General features: G+C 32.5%; 1 protein-coding gene and 1 long non-coding RNA gene across 2 annotated transcripts; one reads left to right on the top strand and one right to left on the bottom strand.

The window, feature by feature from the left end:
- Window positions 1-3811: 3811 nt before the first annotated feature.
- On the top strand, window positions 3812-4975 carry LOC111891967 (uncharacterized). Its single transcript, XR_002850402.2, has 2 exons — window positions 3812-3895; window positions 4453-4975. It is a non-coding gene; the product is annotated as an uncharacterized LOC111891967 (long non-coding RNA).
- Window positions 4976-6389: 1414 nt separating this feature from the next.
- On the bottom strand, window positions 6390-13763 carry LOC111891718 (paired amphipathic helix protein Sin3-like 2). Its single transcript, XM_023887789.3, has 23 exons — window positions 13520-13763; window positions 13322-13403; window positions 12574-12819; window positions 12308-12491; window positions 12137-12235; window positions 11829-11990; window positions 11475-11748; window positions 11245-11381; window positions 11087-11156; window positions 10958-10987; window positions 10698-10879; window positions 10455-10609; window positions 10234-10361; window positions 9257-9511; window positions 8788-9147; window positions 8606-8691; window positions 7962-8453; window positions 7652-7752; window positions 7411-7549; window positions 7167-7319; window positions 6925-7085; window positions 6743-6854; window positions 6390-6658 (listed from the first exon to the last, which is right to left on the bottom strand). The coding sequence occupies exons 2-23, from the start codon at window positions 13399-13401 to the stop codon at window positions 6527-6529; spliced, it is 3738 nt and encodes a 1245-aa protein (XP_023743557.1). The 5' UTR covers window positions 13402-13403; window positions 13520-13763; the 3' UTR covers window positions 6390-6526.
- Window positions 13764-18205: the final 4442 nt, after the last annotated feature.

Here is an 18205-nt window from a genome sequence, read left to right as displayed (position 1 = left end):
CATATATATATATATATATATATATATATATATATATATATATATATATATATATATATATATATATATATATATATATTTAGGTCTATCTATATTTTGTATTTTGTATTTGAATTTTTAGTTTTTTTAATTTTAATATCTATGTTTTGTATTTTTAAATTCTATGTGGTTTTTTTTTGTGTCGTAATTTCTTTTCAAGTTTAATGAAATTTAGCGGTATCCAGTGTTGCCCTCCCTCCTTGAGGTTGAGGGTTCAAATCTCGTGAGGGACATTGGTGGAGATTTAGGAGTAGAATAGATTTGTCGTTCCAAAAAAAATTAGAAAGAAAAAAATAACATCTCGTGCCCTTTAAACGAAAAACTTTTGAAACAGTATGACTCCAATTTAAAACCTACGTGACAACATTTTTAGTGTAACAAACTTACCTTATACCCTAATAGTTCCATTGCAAATTAAAAAGTCATGGGGAAACAAGAAATATAACATAACGCAGAAGCCAAATTGATGTTCCAAAGTCCAATCCAATGAAAACATCCGTGAGCATCAGTGAATCGAACCGATCCATAAGGCCATTATGCCCACTCGAGGCAGTGTTCATGCATGGAAAGAGCATGCCACTTCGTCGGATTCTACGTATAGAAACCCATCCATACCATATAGCCTAACTAGATTTCTGTGTTGCACTATTCATTTAATTAGAATAATTATAAAATTTTGAGTTTTTTAATGGTATGGAATTATAGGAGGGAAGGGCACATGTGACAACTGTGGTAGTCAGGGCAAGGAATATTTGAAGCCACCACCCATTTTTTGTTTTTATTCATTTTTTTAATATTGCATGTGTCTAAATTTTAAATTCATAAACTAATTAAGTAAAAATAAAAGTAAAATTACTCCTGACAATTTGATACATGACAGAGTTTTCTGTATATGCATTTTAGAAATTCATGTTTATTCGTGTCGACACATATTTTAAATTCGAGCTTCGTGTGTGTCTTACACGTGTCAAACAAGAATGTACTTGTTTAAATACGTATGTCTACCAAACAAGTTTGTGTCAACATGTGACCCGTATAAACACATATATTACGAAATAGGGTTCAGTACTAATAATGTTTAGTAAATACAAATGTGCATTCCCGCACCTCCTAACTTATATTATAACTAAATCATTATTCTTGAAACACTTGTTAAATCCATTTCACTAAAATATATTTGGTGATAAAATCACCAACAGTTAATGACCCTAAATCCCTAATTAAATGGCTAAATCTTATTGCGTCCTCTCTTTTCTCCAAATCAAGATTCAAGACTGTCGCAAATTTAAAAGATCTTTCTGTTTTCCATGTCATGTATTGTATGATTATTGCTCAATATGTAGGTTTAATTTCAAATTTAAACTTTTAATTCGTATATTATGGTATAGATTTTATTTTTATAACTAGTGCCGAAATTTTTGATCAAAACGTCATAAAAAAAATTGGACAGAAAAGAGAAACAAACTAAAACATTGGATTCAAGTTGTAGATTGTAAGACAAAAAGGACGGGTTTTTTAATTTACTCTGAAATAATTATTTTTTGGAAAATGTAGTTCATGCTTCCATGGTATTAGTATAAATTAGTTTGAGAAATTTAAGTTCTGGGTCCTCAAAAACAGTTATTTTTATAATTTTGGTCCTATAATTTTTTATTTGAAGTTTATTCAACGTTTTTTTTAACTATATTTCAAATAAAATCTCTCTCACCCTTTTTTCCTTTTCGAGTTTCCAACACTACTAATGTTGTAAGATTACATATTCACTTAAGTTGACCTTACACACCTTCACCCAATATTTGTTCTCTAAACAAATTGATTGTCGCGTCCATGTGAAACCCACTTATATAGACTATCTTCATTTCTTTGTGAATTTTTTTTGTTGTTATTTTGTTTACCGAATGTGGCCAAAACCAAATATGAGGTACTGATTTATATATTCTCGTCGAGTCTTGAGAGTGTGATGATTCCCTTAATCTGGATCGTAATATTTTAAATATCGAGTCCTTTATTATGTCTTCCAATTTCCAATTAATGGAGGTCATTTTGTTTTTGGAAGAAGGACATCGACTTCAAGTTTTATTTGGACCCTCGTCAAGATCTGAAGCCTCTCCTAACCATATTCATCATCTTTGATCCATATTGTGATGTTTAAAGTTATCCATGTCGCCTCTAGCTTCGGGGTTATTCTTTCACGTAATTTAACTAGAAGAAACATCCTTCTGGAAGACATGTGAATAACGCTTTCAGGGAATCTGCATGGCACCAAAATCCGACCTAACTTGTTTCCAGTTACATCTACAAAAATTGAATCTCAAAGATGAAGTGGAATCAAGAATTTTAATCCATGTGACTCGATGCATTTTAATAGGGGAAATCTCCAGTAAAATCCTAATATTTTAATCAAATTTATGAAAAAATCACAAATTAAATTTTGTTTACAAAAAAAGCACAGAATATCGGTTAAGACTTTGAAAAAACCTTTTTTGGACAGTATTATGTCATTTTTCATTAGTTTTGTCAAAATATCGAGACTTTTTCTGAAAATTACCCTATATTTAACCAATAACCAAAATGTTAAGACTTGTCTGAAAATTACTATGTAATTAATGGATATTATTATTATTAACAAATCATTTATAAACATAAAAAATATTTTTATTATAAACAGAAGAAATACATTTGTTATTAATTTTTAAGAATAAAATGATGGACTAAGGGGCTGTTTGGTAGCCTCTTAATTGAAAAATTAAGAGGCAACCTCTTAATATTTCAGATGTAGAGCGTTTGATAGCCTATGAATAAAAGGTTCTTAATTTCTCTAAATCCTCTTAAATTTTCAGACCTAAACTTGTATCTGAATAAAAACAAAATCTACGTCCTCCCTGTACTACCCTTGTATGAACGAACGCTTCCAATACCCACCTTCAAACTATCCTCTCATGTCTCCTCCCACCTCTGATAACTCCAACGCCGACAACCTCCTCCCATCATCGAACACCTCCTCCCATCGTAGAATCGCACAACGCCGCTTCCCCATCGCCGATCTCGCACACCCACAAGTTTCACACGGCTTCTGATATGACTCCCACCTCCATGAAATCGACTCCCACCGCTGAACTACGACCTCCGACGCCAAGCTTCGACATCGTTGGTTCTACCCTCAAAAGCGCTGCCCTCGCCAGCACTGGTTCCGCCCTCAATGACGATGGGCTCCACCATGCGGTCTCCGATCTCCTTCAATGGTCGGGTACGAAGTTGCTAAAATCACTCCAGATTTATGAAATCGATGTTTTGGGTTTTGTATGACGTTATGAATCGGTGGTGAAACATAGCTTCATTCCAAATTTCTTGATTTAAACAGGATGATGGTGGATGAAGGTTGTGAAGTATATATATTTTTTTGCCAAAATTGTTCATTTTCTGTCTCTCGTTTGAGCAATTAGAACTTTAGGAATTGATGTTTGACCTTGAGCAATTAGAAATTTGGATGAAACTGATGTTGTATGTTTGACTGAGGTTGTGAAGTACTCATCTATTGCTTGTTGACTAATGTTGTAAAAGTTATTAGGCGTTCCCTAGGGCATCCAATTAGCGCTAGCGAGTATTCAGTCTAGACGAGAACCAGTTGGATTGGAATCTCAAAATTAAAATAATAACACAATATCCGGCATTGAAAAAGTCTAGACTCTAGAAACAAAATTTTGACATCATTGACCAGTCAACCAATATTAATTCTTCAAATATTAATACCACCAACCAAAATTGAAGATATATTAAAACCCCTTTACTGGTCTTCCCCTCCGTAATCCTTATGCTCCCGTCATGTCGAGGTTTTGAGAATTGAGAAAGCTTGCTGGTAAGAACATAATTTCAGTTTAAATTATATTTTATATTTTTACCTTTCTATCAAATCTATTTTGTCGCTTCACTCACTGATTTGTTACTTTTTTATCGTAATTTCTTGTGGCATTTTAGTAGCTTTACTCAATCATTACTATTTTTTAAGTTTACTTTCTTTGACATTGTTTAATCGCACTTATCGAAGCTACAGGTCTGATTTTTTTAGCAATATTGGGTTGTTGCTCTTTAACTTTAGGTTAATATGTTTTACGTTTTAACCATGGTTGTTGGATTATTTAGTTTTTTTTTTTAAACGAAAAATCTTTGAGCTCATTATTCTTGGTTATTTATGTTCTAAAATGTTTCAATATTGATGTAACCCATGCTACATCCCAAATGCTAAAATATATGGATTTTATTTACTACTTATAGTTAATATTATCCTACTTATGTAAAATTTTATAGATTTGAAAATTAAATTAGCTCAAATAGGCTTTATGATAAGATATACACATTGCTTGTATTTTGTTGGAAATTTTGGATTTAGTTTTCATTTTCTTTTTTTATCAACAGATGTGACCTTATAAAATGTTTGAATCAACCTAGTAACATACAAATTAACGACCTGGAGGAGGAGGAGGGAGAACTACATAGGTTTGTGCGGATTCGTTTTCTTTGCATAAACTTGTGTAAGATGAGATCTCATGTTGATTATCTTGCCATGATTGTTGGAATCGGTGTTCTTGAAATTACCTTTGTTCCGCAACAACTTGATCAACGACAGAGTTTGTCTTCGTGTCTTGGGTTGGGACAATCGTTGACATGACCTTCATACCTTCCAATGTCTCCAAGCATCTGCCACAAGACCAACAAAACAAGCGACATCCCATTTTACGTAAAATTGGCTTGAGGAAACTTTATCAAACACAGGTTGCAAACTCAGTTGTGTGGGTGTTGTTGGATCAGAAATTGAGGAATCTTATTTGACAACAAACTTTCATGTCTTTATGAAAATACAAAAAAGTTATATTATGTCTGTTGATATTATTTTGTATATTAATTCTATCAGATCGCAATTTAAGGGGTGTTTGGTATTGTTTTTTAAACTTTAAAAGGACTTTTGCAATAATGACTTAACTTATGACTTTTTTAAAAGAAGTGTTTGAATTAGTTTTTTTATGGAAAAAGTCAATAAGTTCAAAAGTTAAAAAGTGTTTGGCTAGCTTTTATATATATATATATATATATATATATATATATATATATATATATATATATATATATATATATATATATATATATATATGGTGATAGGGAATATACATTACAGTCTCACCTAAGCTTAGGTACTAAACCTCTAAAATATGTCGTTTTAACATGCTAAATATGTCCAGTTTGGTTTCACTTGGTAAATATATCATCCTCCATAACATTTCTTTCTTTCATTATTGTTTTACCATCTTTGTTTTCTTTCCTCAATTATCGTATATTACTTCACCCAAGTGAACAGTACTAAACCCTAAACCTAAACCTTAAACCCTAAATTTAAACCCTAAACCCTAAACATCAACCCTAAACCCTAAATCTAAACCCTAAACCCTAAACCCTAAACCTTAAACCTTAAACCCTAACCCTAAACTTAAACCCTAAACCCTAAACCTTATTGTGTCGATCTTGAATTTACATCTTGAAGTATTAACCATGAATCCATTAACCTTAATCCTTATATAGTAAAACAATGTATTTTCAAGAGGTTTAGTACCTAAGCTTAGGTGGGGCTGTAATGTATATTACCTTTTCGCTATATATATATATATATATATATATATATATATATATATATATATATATATATATATATATATATAATCATTTTCAAAGTTAATAAGTCATAAGAAGTTTGTTTCTTAGCTTTTTAAAAACTCATTTTCAAATTTTTAAGTAGAAGTGGTTTTAAAAGGTCTTTTTCTTTTGCCAATTACTTTTTAAAACTTATTGACTTCTAAAGAAATCAATAAGTAAATAAAGAATTTTAATCCCAAACATGCTCTTAATTGATTAAACTCGTTTGGATGGCTTTAATGTTTTATTTCACCCTCTCAACTAATAAGTTAAAATCAATCAAAAATCTTTTAAAAAGATATATATTTACCGCATCAGCATTTAATTACAAATTGAAAGTCACCAACATTTTGGTCAACCACAGTGAATAAGAAAAAAAAAATGAAAGCATAATAGTACAAAAACAAAACAAAAGAGCAAACCATAAAAAGGTCAACCAAGTTTTGTAGTTTTTTTTTTTTTTTCCTACGTAGAAGTTAATGGTTACAATAAGAAGAAAAAAAAAAGTTGGTGGTTTTCAGTGAATATTTTAACACTAAATATTCTTCTAAAGCCATTGATTTTTTACAAAACTTTCTATTATGGTCCACTTTATCCTGCTATAATAATGTATTTAAATGGGTTATACGATATATCAGTTCGTTCATTCATATAAAAAGATAAAGACGTAAAAATAAGACTTGGAAATTAGCAAAAATAAAAAAATAACTTATAAGTAACAAAATTGTTGTTAATGTTATTGTATACCAAATTATCAAATTAACAACCTCTGTACACAAGTGAACGAACCCTAAACTAAGCCCCTCTATTCTTTTGCTAGTGAGGCTGCTAAGAATCTGTGAAACCTTTCTACATTTGTTTGACTTTTATTCCCACATGATTGACTTTTTCGTCTTTCTCGAAAAAAGTCATCTTCTGTATCCAGAACATACGATATCTGCCAAATCCATTTTAAGTATAAATTTATATTTATTTATATAGAATACAAATTATTTTATATAAAAAAAAAAACAATTTGTACCTTTGATGAGCAACAAGACATCTTATACTCCAAACCATTCACCACATGAGCACCTTCCATGGCAACCGATAAAGCACAAGATTCATCCATCTCCATGAATCGCCTTTTATTTCTGTTTGTATTCAAATTTTATTATAGCATAAACACAAATAACAAAAGTAGAATGATTTTTATTTTGTTACCTTTTCAACATAATGCCCGATTGTTTTTTTGCATTAACAGCAGAAAGAAAATCTTTATGAAGATAAGCTGCAAAATTAGAATCTACAGAAACTGGAACCACTTCTGGTTTTTCAATCCCATCATCCATTAGTTGAATAGTCAAACGAGAAGGCCAAGATGACTGTTAAACAAATAAATAAATAAATAAATAAGGCCTCAGCACATATAAAGAAATTTTAAAAACTAAAAAAATACGACTTACACATTGAAATCTGTAAATATTCTCATCATGAAGAACGACATGGGCGTTTTCGTAATATACCGAATCAATAAATTTCTCGGGTTTTCGAGATTTTTCGTATTCGTATAATTGTAGAAGTTTATTATCGATCTCGTCACCTACAACACTTTGAAGCTGCACACACAAGGGAGTAATTAGATAATTTAAATTACAACTTAATTTAAAAAAAATGAGGAAAAAAGAAAAAGTGTAGAGAAATAAATACCTGTTTGACGATTTTGTAAATTAATTTATCCAATGTGAATAAAATATATGATTGATTTCCAAAAATGGCACGACAATCGTCTTCGAATTTTGCATTGTCAGCAACACCATCAAGTAATTTGTAAAGAGAGGTCATAAATCTGTTATATAATGAATAATAATGGTATTGCATTAGAGGTCAAGATTTGATATAATAAACTAATAATAATAATATAATGTTTTACTATTTAAAATGGAATTACATGGAGTAAAGATCAGAAGAGGAAGAATCTTTTGTGGTTTTTCGTTTTGCTTCAGCTGATGTTGAATTGAGCTTTGCAGATAAAAGTCTGTCGTATAATACCTGAAAGAAAATTAATAATAAAATATAATCTTTGATAGAGTAAAGATATAAAGAAACAAAAAGTTCGTTTGGATTTGCATTCTGGAAGCAATTGTGATATTGAATAAATAGAATCAGATAATTAGATGTAAATATGTAATAACAATTTTTTTTTAATCAAAGTCAAAACAGATAAAAAAATAATAATAAAAATAAAAAGGAATTCTTACTTGGTGAAGTCTAAAAAGCGTATAAAATGCATCATTCCCGTAAAAAACACGGGAATCTTTTTTTTCACCACCACATGAAGAAGAAGAAGAAGCAACACATTTCGCCAGGGGCTTAACGGTCCGTAAAAAATGCTCAGATGGAGGTAATAAATCCACGGAATCCTCAATTCCATTCCCTTCTCCTTCACTTTCCGGTTTACATTCCTCCTCCTCCTCGTCATCCTCCTCCTCCTCCTCCCTGGAACCACCGGATTCATCACCGGAAATGTCATCACCACCACCGGAAACATCTTCATTGTCATCATCATCACCATCTGCTTCCAATTCCCCTTTATGTGTCCCGTTGTCATTATTGTCTTGATAGGTTGAAAAATTGAGGTCATCAGAATCATGATTGGGTGATAATTCCCCCTCTTCTTTCTCCACTTTTGATGACTCACCAGGATTTCCATTTCCCATTGCTATACATCTACTATCCATGGGCTGTAATTTCTAAATTAAATAAATTGTTTTTTTAACTTAATACACAAAGTAAGGAAATTTATATTTTAAAAAAAAATAAATATTCATCTAGCGATTTGTATAAAATAAATGTTAACAAAAAATAACATAGGTAAAAAAAAATGGGTGATATAAAGTTTTACCTGTGAGACAGGAGCCTCATGAATATTTGACTTTGCTTCATGACCATTTTCAGTAGCATTACTTGGTCTAGTAGTCGCCTCACGCCCTTCAAAAACCATTTTCCAAATTTAAAAAAAAAAAAAAATGAGACACGTTAATTAATTAATTGCATATATACTAAAAATATCATGTTACTTCTTACCACCCTCTTTCTCTGGTTGAACTTGCAGCCCATCTTCCTTTACTAAAGTAGTATCTCCATTTACCAAAATACCCTTTCCTGAATCTGACACACTGGATTCATCCCGTGATTGGACACCAAGCATTGCTTCCAAGAAAGTTGTCCAAAGATTCAAAACTTTGTTGGATTGTTCTTTCGTTGTGCAAATCTCTTGACATGAATATTTAATAAGTTTGAATGCATCTTCATGAATATCATTATCAGAATATTCAAATTCAAGATTTGGCATGATGGAATGTCGGTTTCCAGCAGCAATGGAAAGAAGAATATCTTCATCCGTCTGACTCTTTCCCTTTATTTCCTTAATCTCACTCACCAATGCTGTTTTTTCATAACAATAACAAAAAAAAAAAAAAAAAGTCTTTAAAAGTTAAAACTCCACACCCATGATTTAAAAAAAGAGAAAAGAAAGTAAGCAGAGTTTAGTTACATTTTATGCTGAGATTCTTGGAATCTTGTTGCTTGAAGTAGAAGCTTCGGTGATCGAGTGATTTGTAATGATTTTTTGCATAAATTTCAGCCCAAACTTTATTAAAATCTGATTTACATTTTGTCCACTCATCTTGTTTCTGTTTGAGGCGATTTAACATAACAGGCAATGAAGCTGATGGATTTCTTCTAAGTGTTTCCATGGCATCAAGACCATGATCACCATATAATCTCTCCATGCATCTCAAATTCAGAGCTACAATAATTTTATAAAAACCATTACATTTACATATCATATACTGAATCATGGAACTACAAGATGAAAATGTTGGTAAGTGAAATAATATAGAATAGACTAAATTACATTTTTGGTCCCTGAGAATAGCTGATATTTGCAAGTTTGGCCCTTTTTTTGATGTTCCATAACGAATTTTTGGTCCATAAATTGTTAAATCTAACTACATGTCTATTAGTTTTTCTAAATAACCCATTTTGCCCTTGGACCATAGGGATGAAACATGAAAAAAGAATAGTAACACATGGATCAAACTTGTATTCTTCTCTTATTATTGTTTAAGATAAAAAAAAAAAAGGGGGGCATATAATATTTTTAGTATATATTGTAAATTGAACTATTTGTTAATATATTAATATAAGTTATTACAAAAGTTATTATTTGTTACTAACATTACATCTGAACAACATAAAAACACAATTACAAATCATAAAAAAATAGACTACATTTTCGACCCCTATGGTACTGTTTTTCGCTGAACCCAGTGGTCCGAGGGTAAAATGGTAATTTTGTAAAAAAAAACTAACAGACAAGTAGTTAGATTTAACTATTCATGGTGGGTCTAAATAAATACAAAACATTGAATAAGACTAAAACTGTAACAGAACTTTTTGGGACCAAAATTTAAAAAAAAAAAAAAAATACCAAAAATGTAATTTACTTCAAATAATACTAATAAATACCAGTGAAGTAGTCTTCTATACGGATGGGAGTTTCTGGAGTGATTGTCTTGTTGTTAATGCTGTTCAATAATTCCTCAACACGTTTTGCAGTTGAACTTACAGATTCCAACAACATATCTAGTTCAAACCTGGTGGAATCATAAAAACAACAAGTCCCTTTATAAAAACAAAAAAAAATTATATATATTTTTTATTTTTAATGATTCTTTAAAAGTACCTACCTGTCATCCTCACATCTGAAGAGGCTCTCTTCATATTGGTTTCTCCGCATATGTTTAAAAGAATAATCCTCACTACCAGAAGTCACAGACACCCATAAATCATTTAACACTTGAGTACCAAGTTCTGATCTTTGACTAACTGATGGGATTGGATACTGTAAAACATATATTAAAAAAAAAAAAAACAATTTACAAAATGAAAAAGAAAAGTGAAAAAAAAAGGTGAAATATAGACTGACATACATCATCAGGAAGAAGTCTGTAACTAGGAGTACAACGTTGACAATCAGATAAGTCAAGTTCTTGAATAGATTTTGCCCAATATTTCTCTTTGTATTTGTCCTCTTTTGCAGCATTATTATGATCCCTCTCTTTCTCATCTGTCCTAGTTGATTTCGATCCATGCCCTTCATTCCATAAAGATTCTATCCAAAAAAAAAATTAGAATTTCAGCCAATAAAGAATCAATTATAAAACCGTAAATTGAGGGAAAAAAAATTTACTTTTGTCCATAACACCGGCGAGAAATCCATCTGGAAACAAGATAAGTAAGTGTCAAGTGTCAACCAAGGGATGATTAAAGGGTAAAAAATTAATTATTCAAAAGTTGACTAGGTAAGTTTGACTTTCACCTATATTTCCCCCCAAAAATGTTCTAAACCCTTCCATAAGATCCGGGTGCTTTCCAAGTAGATCAGAAACCTTAACGAAAAAAAAAAAAAAAGTTCCAGATATTAAATTGTATTCCAATATTTAATACATTAAATAAAAAGAGCATATATTTACATACCAAGCTTTGCAATTCCTTTCTTGTAATTATATCAGTGGTGTAGATATGAAGACACTTCAAGAATGCTTGATAATCATCATGATTACGTAACCTATCCTTCACTTTCTCACAGAAACTAAATTCTGCACTGTACATATCTGTAAATAAATAAATAATTAAATAATTAATTAAATACCACAATGTCTTGATTGATTAATCAAAAGATATACATATAAAAAGAGGTGACTAACTTTTTAGGGCATCTTTATCACCATATGGAGCAGAACCTGAATGGACTCCAAAATCTTCAGATTTTCTTTTTTCAAGGCGATTCATGTCCTTGTTTTTAGCATCAAGATCAGTTTCTTTATAATCTTGATCAGAATTTCTCCTATTCTGATTCTCAGATCTCTTTCTTTGATCTTTTTGAAGTTTCATTGTTGTTTTATCATCTTCATCAATATCACGGTTTTCAAGATCCCTATCAGCATGTGAAGCAATTCCCCTATCTCTCCGGTTTCGTTGCTAATTCCATCAAAAAGTTAGCCCCTCATCAAAAAATTTAAAAAATAAAAAATAAAAAATAAATCAAGTAATCAACTTACCTTGTCTAATTGTGTTTGTTTGAGTGGATTCATAGCTGAGCTTCGTTCATCATAACGGTTATAAGAATGTCTACCATGTGAAGCATGATGTGCAGAAGCATCTGGTAAAAATCTTGTGAATTCATCAAGAAGATCGCGTTGATCTTCAAAAAGTGAAGCAACCTGTATAGATAAATGATAAAAACTGAGACAAAAGTCTTGTGTGTTTGTGTTTGTTTAAGACTTAAGTTTAAGTTTAAGTTTATTATTATTCCAACCAAGTTTATTGGTTAATATATCATTTTGAGGAAAAGCTTACAGAAGATCACCTCATGGTAGACTTCTTTGATGCCCTTGTGTTCTCTTCGATACATGTTCAAGATTTCCAAAAATGACTTGTAAACACGATCATCGTTTTGGAAACGATTCTGAAAACCATATACATTAGAATGTACATATTATTATTAAAAATATTAAATGTTGACATGTAAAATAGATACCTTTATTTTGTTTACAAAGCTTATAGCCTCTTCAAACTCTACTGTTCTTTTTGGTGGAGGCTCGTCCTCTTCAATTACAGTAATTTCATATCCTTTGGGCAAAAAAGTGTTGAACCCAAAAATTAAATTATTGTGACCTTTAAATAATTCTTTGACCCTTGCGATAACACCAGTAGTATCAATTCTACACCAAATAAGTAATCAAATGAGTTGCAATCTATCATTTCAATGTCAAAAGCAAAACTTTTGATTGTATATTTATGTACCTTTGAGCTTTGAAATCTTTCATTACATCAAGAAACATGTCATATTTTTCTCTTTGATCATGGAACATGTCTTTAACTTCTTTTAGATATGTTAATGCATCATTGGTGGTGAGTTTTTGTGCACTACTACCACCTCCTGCCCCACCCCCACCGCCACCACCACCACCGCCACCTCCTCCTCCTGCACCTGCCCCTCCCCCTCCCTCCCCTACTCCTTCATCTCCAGGGACATGAGGTTGACCATATCTTCAAACAGAAAATAAAAGTATAAGTGAGCAGCAGTTATAAATTGCACATGCAATCCTTTAAACATAACCCCCAAACCCTAAAATACAAGGAACAAAAAATCTAAAGTGCACTTGTTGATTTCTGGTAGTAATAACAAAAAATTATGCACAGAAATAAGAAATTTAACATGATATTGTTCATATCCAGATAAGAAAATATCAAATACCACAGTCTATTCAAGGTTTTATGGTAGATGTGACCCAAAAACCAAATCACTTCAATTACAAAAATTGATGCACGACAATATCAAACACGATATAGATCCAAAAATTTCAGAATCAGCCCTACATAAACTTCAAACAATTTCAAAGTCAAACGATTTAAGCAGAAAAAAAAACATCTAAGCCAAAAATAAACCATCACAGACACATTTGAACATAATCAAACACGATAAACAAACAAAAGTAGAGAATAAATTCAATTCAATAAAAGAAAAAGAAAAGAAAAAAAAAAATCTTACGGTGGTTCCCCTCGAGGAGAAACAAATGGCCGCTTGAATTGAGAGTTGTTACTAAATACATCATCGCGCAATCGTTTCATCCCTTAAAGAAAACAATCACATAACAAGTCTTGTTAAAAATAAGCAACAATCACAAACAAATTGCTAATAGTAAATCGGTTTTTATGACATTAACAAAGAACAAAGAGAAAAGATTACCTGTGGAAGTATTATAACCCTCAGGGAACACAAATTGGGGAAGATCTAAGCACCGAACAAAATCAAACAAGTTGTGTTGCCTTTAGATCGAAGTCTGGTTGTTTTAGCAAAAACAAAAACCAGTTTGAGAAGAGAAACGAAGAGGTGAAGAAATTTTTTGTATTGTAGGAGTAATTGTAATTGAATTTACGTGACACTACATTTATAATTCAGTATATTGTGGGTTTTATAGTAGCGATCGAAATCACATCACAAAACAAAATAAAAATAGAGGTGGTTTTTATTCTGACGTGTGAGTTTATATTTTACAACAACTAACACTTGGGCTTTGTGCTTTCAAATTCAATAATGGTTTTGGGCTTGGCTTAAGATTTGGGCTTAAAGATTGGGTATTTTTTTACTTGTAACTTACGTTTCTTAGCTGTTAGTTCTTATCTAACACTTTATCATTATCTATTGGGCTTGATTTGCATAAATGTGTTTAAATGAAGGGGTGATATTGTAAATATAATAACTTAAAAGTTAAAATCAAGTTTCTTTTAAGGTTTTACAAGATCAAATTAACTCATCTTCAGATTTGTTTGTAAAATTTTGTGTGGAGTATATATTATAGCGGTTTTACAAGATCAAATTACCTCATATTTGGATTTGTTTGTAAAGTCTTATATGTAGTATATATTATAACTTAATGATTAAAATGTCGTTATGGAAGCAATTTTAACTTGTCAGGTATGAATCATAAATTGTGTTGTTGCAAATCATAAAAAATAGGAAGAAAACATTTTAATTAAGAAAGAAATAAGATCATTATGATCATATATAACAAAGGCTTAAGATCACAAAAAGAATATCATGGAGTGTAACTTGTCTAATTTAAAATGAAGTGAAGTGATTATTTTATATGACTTCTTGCAACTTTTGATGCTCGATTTGAAGTTGAATAGACGGGTTTTTGATACTCAACTGTATAATAAAACTAAAAAATATGGAATCGGATCGTATTAAGATCTTAAGATCCTACTATAGATCATGGTTTAAGTAGATCTTAATGAGATCGAAATCGTTTTTTGCTTGTGGGATTTTAAAATCTTAAAATCTTGAGATCAGGATATTAACAACTATGAGGTGATTGGTTATTTTAGGTGCATTGATAAGTTTTTTTAAAAGGCGATGTAAGATTTATAAGTTTTTTCAAAAAACCATTACATAAAGACCATTAATTAAGATATCTAATAAAAATATTCTTATATTTTATATTTTTTTACGAAAAAAACCCATATAATATGATAAAGTATAACGGTTTTTTTATCATTTTTATATAACAATATATAACACTAAATGGTTAAAAAGTTGTTAGAAATTTATAACAGCATTTATAAAACAAAAAGAAAATCAAATTTCAAATGAATTTAATAAAAAATTGTTCTTGTAATGGTATCTCTTTATTATAAGACTACCCCATTCGGGGGTTTCCTACCGGCGGCTAATTGAAAAATAAATATTAAAAAAATAAGAATCAAACAATCCTTTATCCTAAACTAATTTGTGATCTTCAGCTCGCTACCGATTGTATTGGAAATTATGTTCAGGTGTTCAATTTGGTTAGAAGAAACCAATTAGGTTTTATACCAAAAACTAATTTTGTTTATAAGTAAATCTTATCTTTAATAAAAAGTAAAATAAGATATATCAAAATACCTAATTTATTTTTCTTTTTAAAATAAGACTAACGTTGATATATTTTTATAAATATAAAATTTTAATATAAAATATTTTATTTTTCTTTTCAAAATACCGTCACTGTTCCTCCCCCTCCCTGCAACCTCGGGCAGTCGGCCCGCTTATGACCGATCTGGTTACAGTGAAAACAAATCAAGCCCTTTTTGGGGCAATCCCTGATCACATGGCCCGACTGGCCACATGCGTAGCATCCCGAGCTTGTCGCTCGGCAAGCCCTGCTGTGCGGTTTAACGCACTTGGCACACCGGTCACCACCCTGCTGGCCCCTACTAGATGAATATGAGGTCTTAGGCTTTTTAGCTTGACCTACTACTGTTTGGGTCTGCTCATGCTTCCACTTGGTGCGGAAGTCCAACTCCATCTCCCGCTTACGGGCCTTCTCCACCATCTCATTCAGGGTTTTTGCACCCTGTGAAGCTCACAAACTCCTAGATATCATCCCTCAACAAGGAATGATACCGCGTCCTCCGCATGTCCTCATCGGTAGCATACTGTGGAATCAACAATGCTCGTTCCTGAAACTTGGCAGTGATCTCCGCCACAGTCTCGGTGGTCTGTTGTGGATCATGAAACTCCCTCACAAACTGTTGCACCTCAATTGGTGGTGCAAACTCAAAATCAAACCGCTTAACAAACTCGGCCCAAGTCATCTCAGCAACACTGGACTACTCCCACCTGGCTGGTCACCTCACCCCACCAATCTCAGGCTCTATCTCTCAGCATACATGAAGCAAAACCCACCTTTGCCGCATCCGGGCAAGAACTCATACGTTGGGCGTTCTCTATATCTGCCACCCAGCGTCGGCTGACAATGGGGTCCCTGACCCCGAAGAACTCTGGCGCCCAACACGCCTTGAACTCCCAGAATAAAGGAGTTCGGGCCCCGACCTGCCCCACAGCAATCTCGGCTTTGAATGCCCTGAGCCTCTCCTCCTTAATCTCCAGCATACCCTCCTTGACTGTCCCAAAGATAATTGGGGTTGCGTCAAGGATGCCCCTAGTAACCTTAGTTGTGATAAGCTCTCGTAGCCTCTCATCGATGGGCTCGGTAGTTGTAACGTCGGGGTTTCAGGGCTAAGCATTTTAGACAATGTAATAGTCTAGATCAACTCTTGTAACTCTTTTTGAAGTAATAAAGATGAAATATTTGAGTATTATGTGAATTATGTGTATTTATGTGCTTATTATTTAATTATAAATGTATAATTAATAAAGAATAAAAATAAGCGTCAAAATTAAAGTGTGAGATAAGCCCGATATCTTTATATAAAGTTGTATTGGTCGAAACGAGGATTTCGGAGATATAAAGAACGCCGAAATCCGAGTTATAACGAAGAAGTTATGACCCGTCGAAGTTTCGTGACAGAACCGGCACGATACCGGGAAGCGTAAATAGTGAATTTACGATAGAGCGAGATTTAGCCTTAGAACTCTAAACGAAAGTCGTAGAATATGTTAAACTAAGAGCGTCGGTAAAAAGAACGCCAAAATCTGACTTTGTATGAAGAAGTTATGATTTTTCGAAGTTTCAAGTTAGCAGTGTACAACCCGAAATTCGAATATTAGATCAAGCGGTTTTTAGCCGACACGACCTGAACGAGAATCGAAGATCTCGTTAAGATTAGCGTAACGAGAAAAAGATGGGCGAAAACGGACGTCAGATGAAGAAGTTATGAGGATTTAACGGACCAATCTTGTTCCGGCCTGTTAATAATATAAAATTTAAAATAGAGTCAAAACTAGCCGACGAAGTCTAAACGAAAGTTGTAGATTACGTTCCCACCTTCACGTGGATATAAAGAACGTCGAAAACGGAGCTCGTATGCGAAAGTTATGATTTTTAGAAGTCGAGAAGGAAAATTGTGAAACTGAGATGACGTGGCAACATCTGGACCCTCCATCGCTGATCAGACCTCGCTTCGGATCATGCCACGTAGCCTTCGCTTTACACCCCGCGTACCCTCGCCCTTATCCATCCGACGTACGAAGACAGTTGGGTCCGAGCTGGTGGTCTTATCCGAGGAGTACGCCCAACGTAATCTGAGGTCCTCCGGCCTATAAATAGGGTGCGGGCCTTTCCGAGTTTTTCACACCAAAATTCATTCTTTCTCTCACTAGTTTCTCTCTCTAGCTCCTCTAAACCCCCCTAAGCCCTAGATAAAACCCCTAGCACCCTAGGGAAGCCCCGAGGCTCCCGGAGTCCTGAGAAAAAGAGTCTTTCGGTTTCGAAACACTGCTCCAAATAAAGTTTCGGTTTTCGTTAAAATCCGCTGTAAGTGAGCTACGCTTACGCAATTTTTAATATAGCTTTCAAATAATTATAGGAATGTTATTAGGTCCTTAAAATAATTATTTGGGCTATTATTATGAGTTATATTGAGTGTTATTAACGCTTATATAATAATAATAATAATAATAATAATAATAATAATAATAATAATAATAATCAGCCTATTAATTTGTCACGGTTATTGTTAGACTAAACCCTAGTGGTATTGGTACTAGGTTTTATCGAAGGAAAATTGTTTTGAGAGTATCGAAGCGCTGTCCGAGTGCTGAGTCACCACCTTTCAGGTGAGTGCATAGTTACTTTCAGCTTACACATAGATATGAAGTATTTTATATAAATTACCTGCTATGTGTGCATATTACCTGAATACTTGCTATTTATGATGGATGAACATTTTTATACATGTTTTCAATGATTTAAATTGTATATGTATTTTATATCTATGAAGATGTTGGGATAAAACATGGGTAGATGTATTCGTTGCTGTGTGATAAAATGAAATAATGAGAGGCCTCGTTATAGATGTTATTGATGATCCAGTCATCTAGCGGAGTATAGATGACGACCACGGACTATTCTAGATAGTCCAGTGGAACACTAGCAGGCTCGCAACCTGTAGGTGTTTATTTGAACTGTGTGCTCACCAGGTGTACTCC

Source organism: Lactuca sativa, chromosome 4, assembly GCF_002870075.4.
Source record: "Lactuca sativa cultivar Salinas chromosome 4, Lsat_Salinas_v11, whole genome shotgun sequence".
NCBI classification, from domain to species: Eukaryota; Viridiplantae; Streptophyta; class Magnoliopsida; order Asterales; family Asteraceae; genus Lactuca; species Lactuca sativa.
This window is presented reverse-complemented; position numbering and strand designations above follow the sequence as displayed.